Source organism: Aptenodytes forsteri, unplaced genomic scaffold, assembly GCF_000699145.1.
Source record: "Aptenodytes forsteri isolate BGI_AS27 unplaced genomic scaffold, ASM69914v1 Scaffold2, whole genome shotgun sequence".
Classification (NCBI taxonomy): Eukaryota; Metazoa; Chordata; class Aves; order Sphenisciformes; family Spheniscidae; genus Aptenodytes; species Aptenodytes forsteri.
In genome coordinates this window covers 9,257,780-9,280,654 of record NW_008795695.1, presented here as the reverse complement: position 1 = coordinate 9,280,654, position 22,875 = coordinate 9,257,780, and the positions used below count along the sequence as shown (strand labels likewise).

Sequence of the window (22,875 nt, the reverse complement as noted above, 5' to 3'; positions counted from 1 at the left end):
GCGCGGCTGCCGCAGCACTTGGCAGCCCTGCCCGCCCCCGCTGGAAAAGCAAAACGGGGGGGAAATGCGTGAACCCGGCCGCGTTGCCGTTTTGGCTAGGATTTTTGCCTGCATTTTCTTCTGCCTAGGATGTATTTGCCCTGCCCTAGCTTGCTCCCAATTAAAAAACCCCACAGAAACAACAAAAAACGCCCAAAGCTCTCCCACTCCCCAGAAGAAAAAAAGAGGCATTGCTGTATTTGAGATGTTTTTACATTTAGAATGGGTCAAAGGGCCAACCGATCTCCAAAATTCCCCTTTCTTTCAAATGCAAACCTTTCCCTTTGAAATAAGAATAAAAAATTACATCCTTGGAAACCGGCATCTGCTTTTCCTTCTTCCCCCACCACCTACGGCTATGCTGCTTCTCGTCGTCTTCCCAATGCCAAGAGAGGAAAGAACCACTGGCCGCGCGGTTAGAGCCAAAACTTGTACTCCGAAGACCGCACCAGTTATTACACTGCCTAACACGACGGGTGAGAAAGCAGAAGAGAACAAATGAAGTTTTACTGTATACAGATTAATTTTTATTTTCTCAAAAGAAAGAGGACTTCTACCTAGAGGGCGATGAGGATTTCCATGCAAGTATGACTAGGCTTAGAAAGCCAGGACAGCGCAAGTCCTTGCGCTTGGTTTGAAATGTCACTCACGCAGCAGAAAGCATGGAAGTACACCCATATATTAAACCCAGGAACTTCCTTGAAATTCAGTTAAAACATACCCTGGACTGTAACAGCACTGCTTTTTCCACAGCCAGAACGTTTCCGTACTGGTGCAACCCTTCCCACAACAATGCCTTGCACACTCCAGCCTCTTTATCAGTCGTCTGTATCAGACGACCAAGTACTGGTCAGGGAGGAACGGCCTGCCTCCGCCACAAAACTATCTGAAAGAACTTGAGCCTCTCATGCTGGGGAACTGATCAACTAGCCTAAGGGTAAAATTTCACGAGGAGAGCTGATCCGATCCGACCCAGGAGCTTACCGTCAACCCGAAGAGGCAGGTGGTCCCACCTCCCTAGTCTTTACCTTTGCGTTCCCATCACTTCTGCCTTAGCACCACGGAGACAACCACCCTCTAACGAGGCCTTGAAACACAGTTTTGCCCCAAATCCTGTCACAGTAACAGTCTTGTAATTGGGTGACAGAATTCCCTGCCCAAAACTGACCGTCTGAAGCAGCACAGCCAGCCAGCCGGCTTGGGGCTCAGTTAGGATGCCTACCTGCTCTGAGGGCACGCTTGCTGCGCCCAAGTCTTCTGCTCAAAACCAGACTGAGCCAGCTTTCTCGTAAGACCGAATACTTAAAATAAGCCAGAAACATGAGCCGTTCTGCATAGGATTTATTTATAAACAGAAACATCGCATCTGATCACATACAAATTTTGATCCTGCAAACTCAGATTTATATAGTGTTATTTTTATTTTTTACAAAAAATACATTTTAGCAAGTAAATAAAAACCATTTCCATTAGCCCACTGTTCTCCAAAGTGTAAATGTACAGTGTAAATGCGCCATTTTTAATACAGATATATGCTATATTTTGCCAGCTATCTATAAGAAATTCAACTACAGAGTCTGATGAAACATAATAAATAATGATTAAGAAATGGAAAATTACACACCAATAAATGGAAAATATAAACTTTTTAAAAGTAATAAAAACAGTTATATTACAGCCACCTCTTAAAAAAATCAAACATTCAAATTTATCCATTACAAAGTACAACAGTATTGCATTACCCTTATTGGCATACTAGAATAGATAGCATCTTAAAATTGAAATACCATCCATCGAAAGAAAATGACTGAACTACAACTAAAAGGAACATAATCTAATTAAGTCAGGACAGTAGCAGTGCAAAAGCCAAAAATGTTGGCTTTATAAAAAAAGACACTTCCTAGGAATGAACGTATTGAATGCTATTTCATGATTTTTATTTTTTTTTTTAATTTTTTTTAAAAGCAGGAACCATTTTTCTTGATCACCGTTCGGATGACGAATACCACCACAGAGTAAAAGGTGGATTTGCTATCTTTGCCACCTTTCTTCTCATTCCTGCTGACTTCAAAAGAGAAACATGCAATTGGCTGAGAATACTGTCACCATTGTAACATCGGTTTCTCTCGGTACCATTTCTTCAAGGAAGTTTTTGCACGAGCATTAGAGCATAGAACTAGTGGCTTAAGAGTCACTGTAAAACATTTACGGAAAAAAAACAGAAGAGGGAAAAAAAGAGGGACTCCTCTATCTTGCCGATAATAAAAGGTGTCTAAACTTCTAGATAGCATAAACAAGTTATATTTTAACATTTTCAGCTTTAGCTCACTCTGTGATTGTTACCACCACAGATAAGGAAGTGTGCCTCCTTTTCAAAGTACTTCCATTCAACTCGTTAATCAAGGACTTAGGAGTCTGACCCATTCGTACTCAGCACGGTACATTCTGACAGGAAGGCAAGCTTCAGAGACGAATCTCGTCACCCTCGCATCTCAGCCTGAAAGACTCCAAGGCAGACTGTATGTTTAATACTGCAACAATTTGTTTTTTGAGATAACATATATAAGCATTTGCATACATCGCAGAACCTCTGTGTCAATCCTGTTCAGCACTGGGCTTCCCTGAAAAAAGGCCTTCAGGTCTCAAGCGGCAGCATTCGATGCAGAGTAGAGGTTGCCCAGGCATCCCACCCTAGCTTTGGATATGCCACCCCAGCTTGTTCTCCTCCAATGGTCCACGAGGATGCTTCCCATTCCACCAGCTGCCTCTGACTTGGAAAAAAGCAGGCAAGAGCTGTGTGTGAAATCTGACTATCGAAGCCGTGTACTGGTACATACCTGGGACTTGCAAACCAGCACTGCTGTGCTCAAGTGGGAACTACAGGGTAGAACTGAAGGTCCCTCTAGCTGTGCTCAAATACAGCCAGGTCCTCGGATGTAGGAAACAAGAATCAAGTAGCAAGGGCAGGACAAACAGGCATGTGGTTTCCATCACTGAAAAGGCTGAAATATCCTAGCCATATCCCATGGAATTGTTTATGCTGCAAAACTGCGTACAGATAATGTTCTTTAGTGACACCAAAAAAATCCAAAAGGGAGTCAAAGTATCATCAGTTTTCAGGATAAAGCCCTTAAAGAATTTTTCTTCTTTTGGTAGTAAAACACAAATATTACCCATATGGCCAAAACTTTCATCTACTAGTTACTTTTCTATCCCATTAATGCAACACACAACATTGCTGATAGCAATGAAGCAATACTGTAGTATACAACAACACTACTAAGGTTTGTTCTGAGAGGGAAGTCAAGGAAGGTTCTTTTTTGCATTTTTAATATATTCCACTACTTCGATTTTAGAAGAGGAAATAATTGCAAGTATTAATGCTTAAATAAGATCAAAAGTCAACGAAAAAGCTTTTGTAGAAAAGTATTAAGATTCCTAATAATAAAAATATTTGCAAATTTAATTACAAATACATTTTAAAAGCAAAGTCCTTAATTAAGTACATCAGGGTTGGTCAATATTGACAGTGTTCCTTTAAGAGGAAGCGAAGATAACACCCACTGCATCTGTGGGAACATCTAAACGCGTAGAGTATATACACTTATTGATCAAACTATGTCAAATATATAAAGTGAAGAAGCAGTATATACAATTTTGAACCTACACAAAGGTTATAATGGAAGATCAAGTAAGAGTCTGCTGAAGTCTTAAGATATTAAGTACTACTGATTTCATGCATTTGTTCGACAACTTGTCCTAAAATTTCATCTACTACATCAATATCATAATTCACTTGCTGCAAATCTAGATCAGGCATGATTGTAGCCAGAAGTTGTCCAACATTGACTCGAAGAGAGCGTAGTTTCAGGCTGTGGAGAAATAATTAGATATGATTAGATGTAGATGAAGTTTTACGTTCAAATACACAGTACTTTATTTAACAAAGCTGGGCTAATACTCTATACTGGAAAGACTCCATACATGACTTCCATAAACCAACAAAAAAATGACGCAATTAAAGCTGCATCAAGATAATTTCAAAATCTAGCAGTTTTTCAAAGCTGAGCCTCTCGAGTTTTAATTTTGAAGGTGTACATTCCCTTAGTTTCAAACAAATACCAAGGGCTAAAGTGAACTCTGCCTTTCCCAAAACAGATCAGAAATATTTCTGAATGCTTTTATTTAAGTTAGCAAATAGGCACTGGCACAATCCTTTATCCCACACCACCTTTTTATTTCTCAAAACAACGTTAAACCCCAGTATTTTTATACATTTAGAAGCACAAACTACTACAACCTATGGGAACAAAGGAAGAGAAAAAGAAGAGAGAAGAAGAGAAGTCAAGAAAGAGTGGTTTGTCCAAAGGCTTTAAAATACAAAGAGGAAATAAGGTAAGAGTTACAGTACGGGGAAAATGCTATGCCTCCTCTTTTTGCTTTCTTTCCTGGATCCCCTTGCTCTGTCCTCTTCCTGATCGAATTGCTTCCAAATCACCCATCCCTTCTCTTGAGCGTTTGCTTCTACCATCAGTTCCTTTATCATCTCCAGCAGCCAGCCTTCACAGTGCCATCATATCCCAATAGGACTTGTGGTGGAAGTTACTTTTAAGTCCTGCATATATTTGCTAATTCTTTTAGGAAGCACAAGTCAGATGCTGTATGAAAAAAATGAAATGCTGGCAGATAAAGGGGAGATTTAACCACAGAAAAAATTAGACTGAAAGGGATCTCTGGAAATCATCCAGTCCATTCTCCCCTCCTCTTGCCCCCCCCGCCCCACCCAACACACATTCAAAGCAGGGCTAACTCAGATCAGGTTGCTTAGGACCTTCTTCTGTTTCGAAAATCTCCAAAGATGGGAGATTCCACAATCTCCCCGGGTCCCTTTTTCAAGGTTTGACTTCCCTCACTGTGAACACTTTTTTTCTCTAATATTTCAACAGAATTTCCCTTGTTGCAGCTTGCGTCTATTGCCTCTCATCCTATCACTGTGCTCATGAGCAGAGGAGGCCAGCTTCGTCTTTTCTACACCCTCTCATTACGCAACAGAAGAGAGCAATAGGATTTCAAGGTAACCCACTCTTTGTAAGGCTATTTCCCCTCCTGTAGCAGATGCTCCAGGCCCCTACCCATCTTGATGGCCCTTCAGTAGACTTGCTCCAATATGCCAGTGTCATTCATATACCAGGGAGCCCAAAACTGGACACAATACTCCATGTTTGGTCTCACAATGCCCAACAGCAGGGGAGAATCACTTCCCTCAAACTGCTGGCTGAACTCTTGCCAATGTAGCCCAGTAGGCACTGGGTTCTCCCACCACAAGAGCGCACTGCTGACTCACATTCAACTTCTAGTCCACCAGCATCACAGGCCATCTTCTTCCAAGCTGCTTTCCTATGAGTAGTCTCCAGCTTGTTCAACTGCACGGGGTATTTCCAACACAGGTGCAGAACTTCGCAGTTGCCTTTGTTGAATTTCCAGGAGGTTTCTTTCAGCCCATTTTTCCAATTTGTCAAGGTCCCTCAACAGCAGCCCTACCCTCCAGAGTATCAATGGTTCCCTCCAAGTCGATGTCATGAATTTACTGAGTTAATTTTGCTCCATTATCTAGGCCATTAATGAAGGCATTAACCATTACTGGCCTCGATATTGATCCATGAGCTCAGCAGTCTGGCCAATTTTATGGCCCACCTCCTAGTCTACCTATCCAAACCGGACCTCACAAACTTCACTATCATGATATTATGGCAGCCCACGTTGAAAGCTTTGCTAAAATGAAGGTCCACAGAGCTGGTCGTCTCAATGTAAAAGGCAATGAGGCTGCAAAGGCATGATGTGCCCTCAGTAAATCCATGCTGGTTGTTCCTAATCACCTTGACTATCATAGGGCTGCAGGTGGCTTCCAGGTAGATTTGCTCCATGGTCTTCCCAGGGACTGAGGCTACACTGACCAGCCTGTAGTTCTGCCTGTCCTAAACAGGGGCATGACGACTGCCTTTTTCCAGGAACGCTGACTGCCACAACGTTTTGGAGATATCATCACAAGGCCAGCTCTCCATCAATTGGCCAGTTCCCTCTGATGCATCTCATCTGGTCCCACAGACTTGCGTATGTTGAATTTGCTTAAATGGTCCCTTAATTCAGTCACCTTTTATTACAGGTAATGCTTCACTCCCTAAGATTACCACTTGGCTCAGGAACCTGGGTGGCCAGAGGGCAGACCTTACCAGTAAAAACCAAGGCAAAGAAGATACTGGGTACCTCAGTAGTTTGTGCCTCACCCACCTCATGTCCTTTGCTACTAAGCACCTGCCCCACTGAGCAGCAGGCCCACATTTTTCTTAGTTCTCCTGTTGCTGGTACTGTGCTTACAGAAGCCCTTCTGGTTGCCCTTCACAGGCCTTGCCAGTTTTAACTCCAGCTGAGCTCTGGCTTTCAATTCATTTCAATTCACACATGCCCAGGCAGTGTGCCTATATTCCTGCTGGACTGCTCATCCCTGCTTCCATCTGGTACGTGTACTTCTTTTGTGTGTTTGCTATTTCTATTAACCAAGAGCTGCAAGCTCTCTATTTGTAAGCTTGAACTCTCGTTTAGTTCAAAGATACACTCTGGACACAACCTCGTTCCATAGGATTGGTCTGCAGCAAGAAGTTCTTACAGGAAAAGTAAGTTTCAAAACCAAACCCAAACTCTTTTCAGTAGAGTACTATTGATCCAAGAAAGAAAAATAGAATATAAAAGTGAAGTTCATTTACACAGCATAAGCTAATGATCACCCTCTTTCCTGTCTCCTTTCTCTCTCCTTGTTCTGTAAGTCGTATCTAGAAATTATGTAACATTTCAGTATTTGAAGAAGTGTCAGTATGGCATTCTATTGTGCAATGGCCAACCCTGCTCACACAAATACCTAAATCATAAAAAAAATTAAATAAATCACTTGATAAAAAAATGTTACCGTTAGGAGTCACAAGAGGCAGTAGAAAAGAATTCCAAGCATCACATTTTATTATATGATTATCAGACATGACCTTCATCAAGATGCTTCACATACAATCAGCCAGCCAGAATCTTGCTTGAAATATAGTCTAGAAAGAACAAAATTGATACCTTTCTCCATCAGAAAAATTTACAGAGTCTTCTACATTACTGGTGGTAGAATCATTTGCACGTGCTACCACTTGTGGAATTGAAGCTTTTAACTGTGCGATTTCTGCTTTGAGTTCTTCACATTGACAGGCAATTTGATTTTTTTCCACTTCTAGTAGTTCAGTCTGGCAAGTAAATAAAAATAATTTTATGTATCAAATAAAATTGTGGTGGATTAAAATAAAGACAACTTATACAGATTTAAATCATTTAACTTTAAATTGACTGTTTTTAATTAACTTTTCAGTGAAATTTTAAGATATGACAAACTGCTTTAAAATAGCCAGCTGTCAGCTGAACCACTGTATGTGTGCTCCCTCTAAGCCTGCTCAGTCTCTCTTGTCTTGCAGTCAGAGCCACTCGGAGCCTTGCAGTCTCTCTCAAGTTCTCTTATTTCTATCTATGGAAGCAAAAAACCAGAAGCTCCTAGGCTAATTCAGTATTTCTTCCCCCTTTTAGGTGGCTTGATTAGTTAGTGGACTGAACTACACAACACTGTGTACTAGAACTGCTATCAAACACCCATTAAAAAATAAAAATAATTAATTGTTAATTTGAAGAATATCACTGTTTTAACAAACATACCTCACTTTTATATCTGTCTCTCTCAATGCTGCATTTGTCCAGTTGCCTGAAAACATCGTCCAGTTGCACAGCAATTTCATCTACCTCGCTTTTATTTTCACCATCAGCACACTTGCTGCATTCAGTTTTTAAGTTCTGCAGGGTACTGCATTGTTCCTTTAGTTTTGCTATTTCTTCTAAGGCCTGTTCATAGAGAATGGTCACTTCTGCCAAACTTCTTTCATGAACATTTTCTTCTGCAAATGAAGAAATTGTCTCAGTTGACTGATGGCACATTTCTTTTTTTACGTACTTATTACTCATTTCTAAAATCCTCTGTTCCAGTGTTTCTACTTGTTTGGTTAATACTTCACATTTGTTTTGGTACATTTCTTTTTCTTTGTTTAATAATTGCAGCTGATTTTTCAGTTCATTTCCAAGATCTACAGATGTCTCAGAAACATCTTTAACATTGTGCTGTTTAGTTTCCATCTCTGCCCTGGGAACTTGAATATCGGTGTCATCTTCCACCTCTTCCTTTTTAACAACTAAGTTTGGGAGCTCTGTCTGTGTCGCCGAGGTCAACTGTTCACTTTTTGATTCTGAAGTAGCTGCACTGCAAGGTTCTCCGACATCACAGTTTTCTTTCTGCTTCTCTTGATCCAAGTTAATACATTCAGTTTTTACTACAGGAACATCAGAATCTGCTGAAGGCTTTGGAGTACTGCTCTCCTCTAAAATAATGACATCTTCATCATCATCATCATCATGGTTGTTGAATGTTTTGTCATTTAATCGAGGTGTCTTTAAAGACACAGGTGTCACGCAACCAGGTGTCTTCCGTTTCAGACTGAGAAGCAAAATATTAAACTGATTATTGTATTGCTCAAATACTGCAAAGTCATTTGTTTCAAACTATGTTTAGTGTTTCTGTAAGCACTATTAAAAACTACCACTCAATAACTAGAAAGAGATGTCTCCCTGCATAGTACTTTAAGATGTGTGGCCAGAGTAATACCTTTCCTGTGAAAACAAGTGGCTGACATCCACACACTAAATTATTACCTTCACACATTATTTTGAAACAGACTCAGACTCAGTATTTGCAGGAACACCCCCCTGCACCCGTTCCTTAACCAACAGAGCTTAAGGAAAACATACTGTTGAGCGTGGTTAACACAATACAGTCTTTTCCTCAACAGACAAACCACTAAGCAATTTTCCTTGCCAATGCACAGTATTTTTTGCTGCATTCACTTTTGTACTTCACAAGGTTTCTAAGTACCTTTAACCAACCTGCTGCTTCCTATACTCCCAAAAGTGACATATGAATTTTGGCAGCTATCACCTGAAGATGGGACTACACCCAACACCATAATTTTCATTAACAAGTTATTAGTTTTGGAAATAAATAGGAATCTACTTTGTACCGGTTCACTAACCTGTTATCAGAATCAGAATGAGGTGAAGATACCGATCTATTTAAAATAAGCAGAGGTCTTTTGACAGAAGCATTTGATGTTTCTGGTAAAAGTGATCTTGGAACGGCTTCCTTTCCACTAACAGCTGAGAATGTTTTGAAGTCTTTACTTGAAGAAGCAGGTGTTTTTAAAAACATTTCATTATTCATCTAAGACAATTTTAGTTAAGAATGAAAAGAAACAGACATTAGTAGATTCTTCAGAATAGGTTTAAACAGTTCTCCTATCTGCCTCTCCTATCTGCCAACACCTCGAGTTCTGACCAGCATTTCTTATGCATACTACAAGGATCTGCTTGAACCCAGGCTCAGTATTTTGCCGTAAGAAAGGCTAACTAGACTCCACGTTGCAAACCCCAGTTTTCTTAACTTAATGATCACACAACCCCTCCCCCCAAACTCTACTGATGCGTGTGAAGTATTTCCTTCATGTTGGTTTAAGACATACAACATATTAGAAAGCAGCAAGCTCTATATCATAATTACAGACTTCTGGCAGATTTCTCAGAGGACTTTGAATGCTGTACACCAGCTGCACACTCCTCTCCATGCACAGATTTATTGCTGTCAGAAAGCAGCTTTCTGATGTTACAAGCCTTTCTCTAGATACAGGTATTTTAAAGCACCATGTAGAATCTCAGGCAAGAGCTTTTCCCAAGCTGTATCTGTCTGAAGTCTGAACATCATACACAAAGTATGGGACAGCCATCTCTGTTAAAGCTGCTCATAATTAATTCAGTTTGTCTAAAATGAGTAATACTTTACTTTTAGAAATTACTTTTGTACTTGGGTAAAAGTAATGGCAGAAAAATAATACAGTGAAGTATGTAGGTTAAAACAGCATATGCAAAGTCTCTTCTCCAGAAATGGAGTGATCTTAGGTTAGCTTAAGTTGCTTTCAAAGTAATGTGCTAAATCACACTTAGGAAATTTGATTCTGAGTTACAATCTACACATTCTCATCATTCAACCATGTTGACTTGAATCTGCATTTAAAGTGAATTTGAGTGCCTCCTTGCAGAAGTACAGCTACTACAAGTCTGTCCATCCCCACCCCAATTTTAAGGGCATCTTTACTTTCATATCCTCATCACATCTCTCTACAACAAATCCACTTTCAATAATTAGATGGCATGCCATAAAAACAGGTGTGAGTGACTGACATCTCTTCTAGCACTATTTTGTGAGAGGGTTTTGTCCCTCTCAAACTCTTTCTGAAGTACTACATAGAAAGCAATGGTGTATTTTCCATCATTGGACAGCAAAGACGGGGGATTTTTCATTTACTAATAGTGAGTATAACCTGTACAGCCATCAAAACAAAACAGGATGTTGAACCAGTCAGTTGGCCACTAGCTGAAGCAAACTCTAACTCAAAGCCTGGCCTATTCAATCAAACTGCATAGTATTGTTGCCAGCAAGAACAACTCTGCTACCAAAGTCAGTTTCCTATCAACTTCAAGTGTTACCTGGTGGCCGTACTCTAGTCGCTTCTTCAGTTTTTCCTTGTCTCTGCACAGCAGCAAGGAAAAAAAAAAACAAAAACAAAAAAAAGAGCTTAGATTCGAAATGTTAACTCATTATAAAACCAAACTAACCTCAGAATCTAAAAGCAAACACAATACTCCTTATCTCAGCTAGACAGAATAAAGTTCTAATGAACATATTCTGGTTTACTGAATGAAAATTTTCTGCATAAACTTAGAAGCTAGTATAGCTTAAAGTTAGCTTAACTTCAAAAAAGTTCTCTCTCAGATTAAGATTTATTTTTAAAAAATCGAAAAAAACCCAAACTCCCACTTCTAGAATGCTAGCCAGCATTAGTTAAAATTAGCCAAGTAAGTTTTTTTCCATACAACTTAGCTAAGAATCTTCTTATTCTTAAATAAATGTATTGAGGTATTCAGCTGCTTCAACATGGACCTTGAAAATAAGTTAACTAGACAAGATCTCCTAACAGCCCTAATAGCTTGCTTCTCTAACATCCTAAACTATCCTCATGCCACTTACTACTATGAGACAATGCCCCTCTGAGAGCTGTACCTGAACACCAATTGCTGCATTGCTCTCCTCAGTAGTTATTACATGAGAGAGACCCCTGTCGTTATGACTTTCCTAATTTTGATTTAGGAGGGCAAACAGGCATTAAGTCAAAGAGAGAAATTTGAATGTAATGCCAACATGCTAATAACAGAGAAAAGAATAGTGCTATTTATCTATTCACTGCCTCGATCAAGTCTTGATTTCAGGGCACTATTTTCTGGCTGGATATATTCCCAGAAGAGTTGCAATTATACCATAGGTGACAGAAAAGGGCATTTAGTTTTTACATTCCTTTTCTAGTGTTGAGACACTTGTAAGAAAGTCTCTAGTACTCACTTTTTCTTGTAAGTTTTCTCATATGTAGGATGTATTAAGTCATCATCTTCTGGTTCTTCTGGCACATTACTGTTCCTGAGTCAAGGAGGGGGGGGGGGGGAACCAACAACGCGACAAAGAGCTTAACATCCATGCTTATAACAGGTGATAAAATAAGAACTGAAAGCAGTATTTAGATATTCATCGAAATCTAATTTTACCGGAATTGTGGGTCAGGGTTCAGTGAGCAGTACCACTTTTCTGGCAAGTGCTCTATTCCATCTGGCAGCTTCCGCCATTTCAGACATGCATCACATTGTACCCATGTCTGATCAGGCTGTTTTCTGTAATGGAAAAAATATCAGAACTTTCACATGAAAAGTTCAGTTTCATGACTGAGTGTAAAACAGTAATAAGAGTATGTAAAATCCTTCTATTTAGAAGTGATACTCACTGTATCTCTTCAACTGGCAAAGCTAATGGATATTCTTCGTTTTTCTTTGTTTTCATTTCATTCCAGTAATCATTAAGCTTTTCTCCTAATGCTGCTATTGTAAGTCTAAAAAGAAAAGTTTTTAAAAGACCACCTTAAATAATCAAATCCTACCACAGAAAGAACCTTTATAAACTACAGTGAAAGAATAAACATATGAACCACTCTAATATTTCTGTTTGCACAACAGTAAGCTTTTTGCATTTAGAAAACCCTAGAAATTAGAATAATGTGAAGACATGTTTGTCAGCAAAGAAATTACTGGAAATACGAGTTGGAGCACAGACAAGAGACTGAAATCAAGAGTGCTCAATTCAGAAGCGCTGTGAATGTACAGTGCAAACCCTGAAGCTAGCTCACCAGTTCAACCTCATAGAAGAAACAAGTACAAAACCACCTCTGTCAATCCAGTACCTAGCTATGTATTTGGCTGATGTTTCTGTACATCCATTAACTGCAGGTTCATGACTACTCTAAGCTGACGTGCAACAATACTACATGGAGATTGCAAACATATGATCACTTTAATGTAGTATAAAGTCTACATGCTGCTAAAAGGAGCAGGCCAGTCTTAGCCTAGGTTAATTTTTAGCTGGATTAGTTTCCTGATCAGGGCTCATCGTGCAGCTCAACGACTACTAGAGCTGGCACACACAGGAGGGAGTGGTGCGGAAGACGAACAAGCCCCACAGGTGAGGTAGAGGTAAGACTGCCTCTTGTCAGCATGCTAAATTTATGTCAGAGTGAAGTGGCTGGGTAACCAGAGCCTGAAAGTCAGTCCCTCCCTGCCTGGCTTATTCCAACACCTACACCACCCCGTCCCTTGAACTAACACAAACGTTTGTGCAGTGAACTAGTCTGACCTAGAGTGTTTTGATCTAGATCACCTCTGAACCCAAGTCATGAATTTCTGTGCCAAAAAAAGGAAGTACCACAAGGGCAGAAATGAGCAGCAATGCATGGATGGGATCACGTCTCTCTTCTGGAGGGGGAAGAAGAGCAGGTCAGCTTACACTGATCATGAAATCACAGCATCAGTTTTATGTTTCTGTTTTGGGCTGGAAAGTTACCTTTTGAAAACCTGTATCAGTCTTTGCAAAAAAGCCTTTATAAAAGATCTTTCAAGTATAGTATCTCTATGACATTACAAGTGTTTTTAAAAAGAAACAAGTAAAAAGCATTCAACGCTCACTGTGCCAGCCTGTGGGAATACAGTGCAAACCTTGGTCAACACAAATGACTATCCTACAGCATTCCTAATTCCTCCCCCTCTGCCAAGGGAACTGTTAGTGCCATCGCACAGGAAATGGCTCAGGGAACATCTGTATTGAAAAAACTAACACAAGAGCTATTTTCCAATTTGACCAGTTCCCTGATCTGCTTTACCATGTGTTCTCGTTAACGGCTGTGCTAGCACAATGGTGGCAGAAACACAGGAACTGCTTAAAGCTGGCAATATCACTGCAAAGAGCAGCACAAACTGTGGGTACCATCCGAAGATACAGGCGGATTGAACCGTAGTGGCTGTAGCAGCTATCAGGCTTGCTGCTCCTCCTCCAGAGGGCTGCTGTTTCAACAGCAGGAACGACCATGCTATAGCCCCTCAATTGCTGCAATTAACAGCTCTGTTTATTACAGCACTCTGGTGTGGTTTCTGGGTTATCTTTATATGCAGAGCTGTGTATAAATCAGTAATTCAGTAAAGGCCTTGTGGACAGTTCAGGTTGCCAGTGGAAGCTGAACCACAACTGGCTGAAGGGCAAAACATGCGGCTTGAAAAAGGTAATGACTTTTCCTGCCAAAGTTTACACCACCTATGTTTGCAAGTCAATACCCTAAATTTCTAAGTCCACACTGAAAGCAAGTGTTAGGGCACATAGAAGGAAAGTGCCTCCTCCTTTAAGGGCACATGGTCAAAGGAGCCATAAACAAGAACATACAGAGACAAACCCGATCAACAAGGGAAGTAGTGGTAAAACCAAACCTCATCAGTCACACTAACTGGTAAGGATATGTACAGTGTGAGAATGTTTATTTTTTCAGTTGGGAGAGTAAGGAAAGGGAAGGAGACAAACACAGAGAGTCATAAAACCTAACCAATTAGCATTAACAAAGACAATAACCAGAAATAAACCTGGTCAGTCACACTAATTGACAGGCTATCAAGAAACTGCAGGCAAACTGGGATTTTGCAACTGATAAGGATGCAAACATGAGGGTGCAGGATGTTTGGAGGGGGTCAGTGGAACTATGCCAACTGATAAGGCAATGTGCACGGGGAAGAGGGAGCAGGGCGGAACAAAGCAGGGGGGTAGATAGGAAAGAGTATAAAAGTAGCTGGTTGCATGTAAAACAGGTTCGGTCAGTACAGATGTCTGGCTGAGCCCTGTGCCTGATCACTGCAGTCTGTCCTATCTTCTTGTATCTTCTTATTTAATATTTTAACTCTCTACATAATCTCATTCTCTATCCCATGTGTACGTGTATGGCAAGGACTGAGCGCCTGCTGCTGGTGAGAGCTGTGCATCTGTGTGTGAGTGGATTTGGTGCCAGCTCCTGGAGTCAAGACCAGGTGTGTGGTGTCAGCTACTGGAGCAAGTGGGGGTCTCAGCTGCCACCCACTGAGGCAGGAATGGTGTGTCCCCCAAAAACCAGCTCCTGGGATGGACCAGCATGAGCGAGGGACTCAGCACTGGCAGCTGGAGCAGGACTGTGGGTCACAGCCCATGTGTCTGGTGCTGGCAGGGGGACAAGTGTCTGCATCTTCCCCAGTCCCGGTGTCTTGGTGTGCATGTGTATTTGCTGGCAAACTCCAAATTGGACTCAGCAGTGAACAGGAGGCCCCAGGTCCAGGCAGGGGTATCAGGCAGGCAAGGATTTGTGCTAGTATACGCAGGGGAACTTGCGAATATGGAGTGCCTGTGGTATGAGTGTGTGAGTGCACACGTTTGCTAGCAAACATCAAACTGCACTAGCCAGCACGTAGGGGACCTGTGAAGATGGCCTAGGATCCAGGCAGGGGTACCGGGAGGACAGAGGGGCCGTGCTGGTACTCAGGGGATCCACAAGTGTACATGTGCTTGTGAACCCAGAGTGTCATCTGTGTGCCTTCGCTAGGAGGAAGGACAGACTTGGCTGTCTATGCTTTATCTGAGTCCTATATGTAGGTGAACCTTGTCTGTGGCAGTCTGTGTAACCAGCCATGTCAGTGTCCTCTGTGTGTGTCTCTCTGGGACACGCACTCAGCTTTGCTACTGGTTGAACCTGCAAACAGGAAAGTGGCAGTCATGGCCCTCAGCCTGGGCAGAAACCCTGGGTCCCCCGGCTGGGCTCGAGGGAGTCCTGGGACAGAGCTGCTGGAGGAGGTGGCCGCTCCTAATATCCCTTAATATGAAGCAGCACAGAAAACAGCCTTGTCATGATGAAAGGAAATAAAGTAATACAGAGTGGAACAATTCTCAAGGTTTGTATTCAGGAAATTTTCCCTGGACAGTTTTTAAACACCTCAGCCTGAAAACTGCTTAGGTAACTCATCCCCTCTAGCCTTTCCTCCCCCACATGCCTCCTTCCCCAGTGCCAGCACAACTGATTCGCAGCAGAGCAGGGTAAACAGACTAGGAAATTCACCTGGCTTAAAAACAATTTTCATCTCTGAAAATTTTACATCAGGCTAGATTCCCCATCTGGTTCACAGTTTAACTACAGGAAATATCACACTAGATACTGACTGCTAGGATGGATGCAGATATGTGAAAAAGTGGCAACCCTGAGTTAGAAATAAAAACTGAAACAAAGCAATGTCCCAAATCACTGCTGCCTTCAGGATGTCAGGTATTTTAAATGCTCTATCAGGTAGCAGAGAATTTGAGGGCATTCAAGTCCACTCTTCGGAAAGAAATTGAAAAGAAGGGCTCAAAAATATCCAGCAAAGCTTTTCCAAAAAAACCACCAAACAAAAACTGTTATGAAAAAAGTTAATAGTGTGGATTCATGTATCGCAATTTTAGTCACGTGCCATACAAATATCCACATCTCAGTGAGTTATTCGTGCTCATTTTACAATCAGTGAGGAGCAGAATTGCAACCAACCACTTTTAGGGCACTTGCTTTAAAATGATGTGTATGATACTCTAGACTTACTGACTGCACAATGAATGCAGTATGACCAGTGTAGATGCAAACATCCCACCCCTACTGTTCAGAACAGTCATGCAGTTTAATGACGGAACATAAGCTTTTATTCTTACTACTTAGAAAAGAAGAAGCCTTTATTGTCAAGTATTTCACAGTGAACAACACTATTCAACAGAAAGTCTACATAATATACATTTACCTGTATTCATTTGTGTAGTCAAAATCTTGTTTGTTATGAGTTGGTTTTAGGAAGTTGCATTCAATAATCCCAACTACACCAACACCCATGTTGTTTGCCTATAAGAAATTAAGATACATCAGGAAAAACAACATATATTCTATGCTAATACTGCAAGAGTTTGTCAGAGGTAATTATAAACTATATATACACTAGGTAAAAACAATTTTCTGGCTTACAACTCCTCTGCAAAAAGAAACTCTCGACACAAACCCCCTAAATAAAAAATCCTCTGTTCAACCCCTCTTTTTGTCCTGAAAGGAATGCTCAGACCCATATTTTGTGTATCAAGCTTAGTTTCAAAAACAAACATTAAAACAACTGTATACAATTTAATACAATTTTTAACTGCTACACAAACGAAAAAACGTGGTTTTATAAAGGATACATCAACATCCTAGTTTCCATCCGTATTCTTTTTTAAAATCAGCGTTTGAATGAAAATTGTTTCTAAAGATGCTAAAATATTTTTGATCTTTAATTTCTTACCTTTAACTGACAACCAACTCTTTCATAAGCTTTGATGAGTCTGTTTTTATGGTACATCATTATTCCATAATGATCTTTGTTTCTGCAGTTAAATCCAAAAGTAATTCTCACTGTTTTAGCCTTTTACCAGATATTAAGGAAAAATCTGGTTAATCTCATGTAACACAAAAATACAGTTACTCTGAGTGTTCATTCTAAACTGGGTCCTGGAACTTATTTTTTTATATTGAGGTAATTCCTTCAGTATAAAAAAAAAAAAAAAAAAAAAATCACGAGTATAACTGCAACATACCCAGCAGAATGCAGACAGCTTACATTAAACGTCACATCATTAAATTCAGCATGCAATGATGTAAATATTAGCAAAGGATACATTCAAAAATTTTGGCCTATATATATCGTGTTCGATGAAGGCAAGGCTTTTGGAAACCAGCTGTGTTTTCACTTTTTGTCCTCGCAGAATGATCTGCATTGTTGGCTTCAGATACAAGATACTGCAATAAGCCTACAAAACATACAGTAACTCCTGTTATTAAAAAACCCCAAAACCTCAAGATATGGATATTTTACAAGGCATTATGTTTAGGAAGATGAACTCAAGTTTTAATTAATTGTATGAAATGCGGTTTTTTTCAACTTGAATCCAGAAAAATAGGAAATGCAAGTGTGCATAATAAGCATACATATATCACAAATTAAATGAATACCAATTGAAGGACAACTTTTATGAATATGACAAGTTAGTCAGGTGTCTGAAGATGAAGTTTTACCACTAAAAAAGCACTCAAACACACAAGCCTCTCTTTTCTTATCCCCTATTCAGAGCTTAAAAATTCTACTACAAACTTTAAAATTACAAACAAAAGCAAGTGTGTTAACTTTATTCCAAACGACTGCATATTATCATAGCTTGATAATAGCTATGCAATCTTCTTATAAACATGTAGATCTGAATTTTAATTTGCATTTCTTTTATCATTATATTTACAGCTTCTAATAATTGAAGTGGATATAGGACTTCAGAAAGCCTTAGAATAATTGAAGGTTTTAGTTCAACTGGAATAATACTTCTGAATATTATCCACAAGAAGTGCCCAGAACACCTAGTAATTGCAGATGCATTTTCTTACAAAAAGAAGCCTTCAAAACTTATGAATCAATAGTGGAGACAATGGTTGTATCAATTAGCCTACAGAAAAGCCTTGTCCCTATCTGCATGCATGTATTCAAACAATGGAGCTGCTTCCCAATTCCTGTACCTCTTTTTGAAACCTAGAAATGACACTTTGCCAACCAAAACCAATCTGTTTTAAAAGATTCACATGAGCATAGCGTCAGTACTATATGCATGTATACCTCCACTACAATGGAATGTTTACCCTGCTGACAACCACACACATCCCTATTTAATTTCTGAAGCTACTGACTGCATTTCCTTCTTGCTCCTTTGGCTACGTTTAAACAGCAAAAATGTTATTTGCAAGACTACATAAAACCCAGTAATTCTCTTCTAAATAAACAGCAAATGTTTACACAAGTCCACAAATACATTTCACCTTCAATTTTCAAAATTAATGTTGACATATTGCCCTAACATTTAAATTCTGACATTCGTCCTCCCCCCCAAACACTTCTGTAGTATAGTACATTATATTAAAACAAAGACATACACCCTCCAGCTTCCAAAAATAAACAAACAAATAAATTTTAAAAAATGTTATACGTACTCGCAGTGAGTAGTCACTTTCTGGAACAATCTGGTCCAGTCTCTCTTGTTTTTTATATCCTTTTTTGCCTGTTTCATCTAAGTCTTCTGGAATTCTGATATCGTATTTATCCTTGTCAAAGTCAAATTCTGTTTTTTCATTTTTATCTCTAAGAAATAAGATTAAAAAAATACTAATTATGAAAAGAAAAAGCCAACATGAGATAAGATATTGTGGTACACCCAGCAGGTATCACAAAGATGCAAGAGAAAGGGAATTCCTTTGAACCACGGTGGTTTTCTTCACAGATTTGCTAAAATTCACATAAAAAAAGTTCACCAGTTCCTTTCTGATATCCAAGGATACAAGAGAAGTGATAGCGAGACATTCATGAATTCTAACTTAATTCTAAAAAGGTCACACTTCAAAAATAAAAGCAGTCAGTATCAGCTTTAAATTCTGGATGGACCAAGACACACATTCCTTCTAAATGCAAAATTTCTGAACACTGCAAATTGCCTTCCTAAGATTTTTAGTGCTGCAAAAGTGACACTCACCACAGCTTTCCAACTCAAGAGTTATCACAATTTCTTATTGCACTACTCACCAGATGTATACACTGTAATTAGTTGCAGAGATATACACTGCAGTATGCTGGCAGTACCTTTGCACAACATTGAGATACATCATAGTTGGCACAAATATTCCAGAAATAAAGTCTTTTAATACTGAAACAGCTCTGTTTTTTTTTAAAGTAGATTTGATTGCAACATATTATAAATAATAGATGGTCTGGACAGACCATCAGACAGGTTCCCTGCTAATAAGGCAGCAACAAAGATGTGAAGGAAAGGGAAAGGAGATGGGAAGTGATGACACCCATCTGCCACTGCTACAGCAACAGCTGTTTAAAAAAAAAAAAGCAACAAGCAAGTCAAAGCTAGAAGAGGCTGGAAATCTATACTGCCGTCCACAATCCCAGGGGCAAGTAGACAAATAAGACAAATACACACAACTGTATTTATGTACTTGGATTTCTATTTATTTTATGGTAACAGTTGAGAAGTTTAGAAAGGTCTAGATCCCTACAGAAGAACACTGCTGACTCCAAACTTAAAAAGCCATTAATACTTGCCTGTACATACAAATATTTTTTTGTTTGAATTTTTGCATTCATAATTTCATAGGTCTGAAATATCAGATTTATAATTTATCTATTTAAATTTTCCTTCTGGCAAAAGCAACAGTATCTTATCAAAGGAAAACATGAAGTCCTTTACATTCTCCTTCCTTCTGCTATGTTACTTGAGATATTAGCAAAATTTCTTATGCAACATTACAGCCCTTCAATCATGCGAGTTAGGTGTAACCGGGAAACCAGACTCAAACTGCCCACAGTCTTTTGGAATTATTCTACAAAAAACCCCTTGTATGTTTGCATGCGCTGAAAGATAATATAAACTAAATGAGAGATATAAGAGACTGGACTTCATCTTACCTTCTAAGATTCCAAATGATAATTCTTGTTCCTTTTTTCCCTATTATAGCATCTAGCTCTGCCAGTAATTTCTCCTCAGTAGAAAATAAAGAATGTGTTAAGATGGCCTTCAGGCTGTTTTTTGATTCTGTTGGATCATTTATCTGTCGTAAGCATTATGTTAAGGAGACTAACTTTGAATAAAGTAAGCTTCAGAAGATGAGGAAACTTCTGCAACAGCATCCTGTACTCACTTCACAGGTTCTCATTCTACATCTCAGAGCTCCTACAAATTTAAAGGCCTTAACAAATTATAGCCTTCCTTGCATCTTACAATTTACTTAGGGTACCCATAAGACTAGACAATGAGATTTCCTTTATTGATATTATCATCCAAATTTTGCATGTACCCACAAGTTTTCATTCAGAAATTGTTGAAAGGATATGTTTGTTGTTGAACGTCACTATAGGAACCATGACATGTTCTGCTTTTGTGACTTCAAGGAAAGTCTGAGACAACAGGCCCACACTCATGGTTTCTCCATTCTTGGTGAAGACTATTGCATCTTTTCCCAGGCGCATGGACCCCGATTTAAACCCATTTCCATACAGTCCCACTGGAACACGGCCATTCATCACAGATTTCTCACTGAAGCCGAAGCTGAAACATATGGAAACATTAGAAGAGTGTAAAAAGCCCTGTAAAACTTGAAAACCCAAAAGATGCATGCAAGACTTACCAAATTAGACTTAAACACGAGTTAATCTCTTGTTTTAGAGACGAGAGACTACTGTACAATTAAACAATGTACAGTCAAGAAAATCCTGAAAGTTACCTGTATAACATTGCTAAAATCACACTGCAAGAATTCAGGGAAATTTACTTTCATCTTTAAGTATGGAAAAGAAATATCACCTGTCTGGAATTATGCAATAAGCATTCTTACAGGATTCTAATAGTTATCCTGTGGCTTCACAATAAATACTAAGAAAAACCCCTAAAGCTTCCCCCCCTACTTGCTTGAAAATGTGTGATCTACAAATTTTCCATTAGTAACTACACATCACATTTAAAGTAAACCAGGTAACTGTATATGGAACACAGAATTTAGCAAGCAAGCTATTAATTATGGTACCTAACAGAAAAAGAAAAATAACAGTTTGAATTCAAGCTTGCTCAAATTTAAACCCAGAGATTTATACTAAAATCTCTAAATTGGAAGGTTGACAGAAAGGATAAAAGGAAATTATGAGATAAAAATACACTGACAAAGTTGTGTGAAAGTTTAACTAGCTTCTGTCTATTGTAGAGTCTCACTTGGATAATCACCTTCAGAAATGTTAAGTTTATGAACAAAATTAGTTGATTACATATGAGAAAAAGGAATAAGCTGAGCAATAACAGAACTAGAATCTGGAATTTCTACAAGAAAAAAATTGCAAAAGAGGTTATCCACCTTAGCATTTTGTGCAGCTTCTCTGAGTTCATACCATTTCCATTATCAGTGAATGTCAAGCATATATTGTCGTTTATCACTGTTTTGTCTATCCATATCTGTTTAGCACTCACATCTGGATCATAAGCATTATCTGAAGAGAAAGAAAGCAAACAAGGGTGGGATACTAAAAAGCAAAAATTAAACAGTTTAAGTGTGAACATATTTTAAAGTGTTTAATTCCAGTGAAGATGTCAGATAGTAACTCTTCCAAAGTTACTTAAATCCATATGTAGCACACAACAGAGCCTTGTCTAGCAGGAATACATACATAATCAATCTGCCGAATGTTAGTCTTGCAACACTGCCAGCTATATGGAATAGCTGTCCCCAACTTTATTATGGTGCTACGCTTGCACATATGTTTATTTGGTGAATATGGCAGCTTAATGTAGTTCCTTAGCAATGGGCCTATGACCCTGAAGAGTCACATGCTAAACTAACGGAGCTCTAAAATTGCAGCCATTTTTCAGCTCCGCAGTTCGGTATATAACACAATTGCAGAAATTTTGTGCTGGCACAGATAGAAGTTTTTCAGCTAAGTCACTGAATATTAGTCAACTTTTGCACAGAAGCAAGAAGCCATAGTTTTTAATAATTTACTTTATTAAATTACACTAAAACCTAAGTCTCCTAAAACACTATCTTCTTTATAGATGATGCATCAAAGCCTGGAAAACAACACACAATTTCCCAGCCGTTATAGATGACAGTAATATACAGGGAGAAATTCAGGTGGAGATGAGTGGCTCAAATGCGAGAATAGAAAACAAAACCAAGACAAGTTTCTACTCTCATTTCCTGTCTCCCAAGCAGCTGTTGCAATATGTACTTTCTCCCAGCCACACAAACATCGCTTCTGACTGGCTCTCAGGAGGCTAGGTTATTGTCTGCAACGCAGACAATGGCGCATCGCTAATATACATGGCTGCAACAACATCTTACCTGCTGCGAACCTGCAGGCTTTTTAATTGGGAAATCAGATTTGAAATACCAGCCCGGCCTGGCTGAATGGGGAGCTCTTGCTGGGACTCAGGAAAAAAAGGAGAGTTTACCGCTTGTGGAAGAAGGGGCAGGCGACTCAAGAAGAGTACAGGGATCTCGTTAGGTCATGCAGAGAGGAAATGAGAAAGGCAAAAGCCCAGCTAGAATGCAATCTGGCCGCTGTCGTTAAAGACAGCAAAAGAAGTTTTTACAAATATATTAATGACAAGAAGAGAGCCAAGGAGAATCTCCATCCTTTATTGGA

The 22,875-nt window shown here is 39.4% G+C and overlaps 1 protein-coding gene across 2 annotated transcripts in view; it reads right to left on the bottom strand.

Moving 5' to 3' along the window:
• Positions 1-1,362: 1,362 nt before the first annotated feature.
• The window catches only part of MORC3 (MORC family CW-type zinc finger 3), a 31,820-nt gene continuing 10,307 nt past the window's right edge, over positions 1,363-22,875 (bottom strand). Inside the window, exons 3-17 of one of the 2 annotated variants that reach the window (XM_009282976.1) lie at positions 21,588-21,720; positions 20,577-20,791; positions 20,152-20,299; positions 18,675-18,822; positions 17,321-17,452; positions 16,948-17,067; positions 16,420-16,517; positions 12,048-12,152; positions 11,815-11,937; positions 11,615-11,689; positions 10,705-10,747; positions 9,198-9,385; positions 7,777-8,605; positions 7,153-7,316; positions 1,363-3,911 (exon numbers count right to left, since the gene is read on the bottom strand). In XM_009282976.1, the coding sequence (XP_009281251.1) occupies positions 3,758-3,911; positions 7,153-7,316; positions 7,777-8,605; positions 9,198-9,385; positions 10,705-10,747; positions 11,615-11,689; positions 11,815-11,937; positions 12,048-12,152; positions 16,420-16,517; positions 16,948-17,067; positions 17,321-17,452; positions 18,675-18,822; positions 20,152-20,299; positions 20,577-20,791; positions 21,588-21,720 (2,675 nt within the window). In that variant the 3' untranslated portion in view covers positions 1,363-3,757. The remainder of the gene's footprint in view (positions 3,912-7,152; positions 7,317-7,776; positions 8,606-9,197; positions 9,386-10,704; positions 10,748-11,614; positions 11,690-11,814; positions 11,938-12,047; positions 12,153-16,419; positions 16,518-16,947; positions 17,068-17,320; positions 17,453-18,674; positions 18,823-20,151; positions 20,300-20,576; positions 20,792-21,587; positions 21,721-22,875) is intronic. The other variant, XM_019473069.1, reaches the window with a different exon arrangement.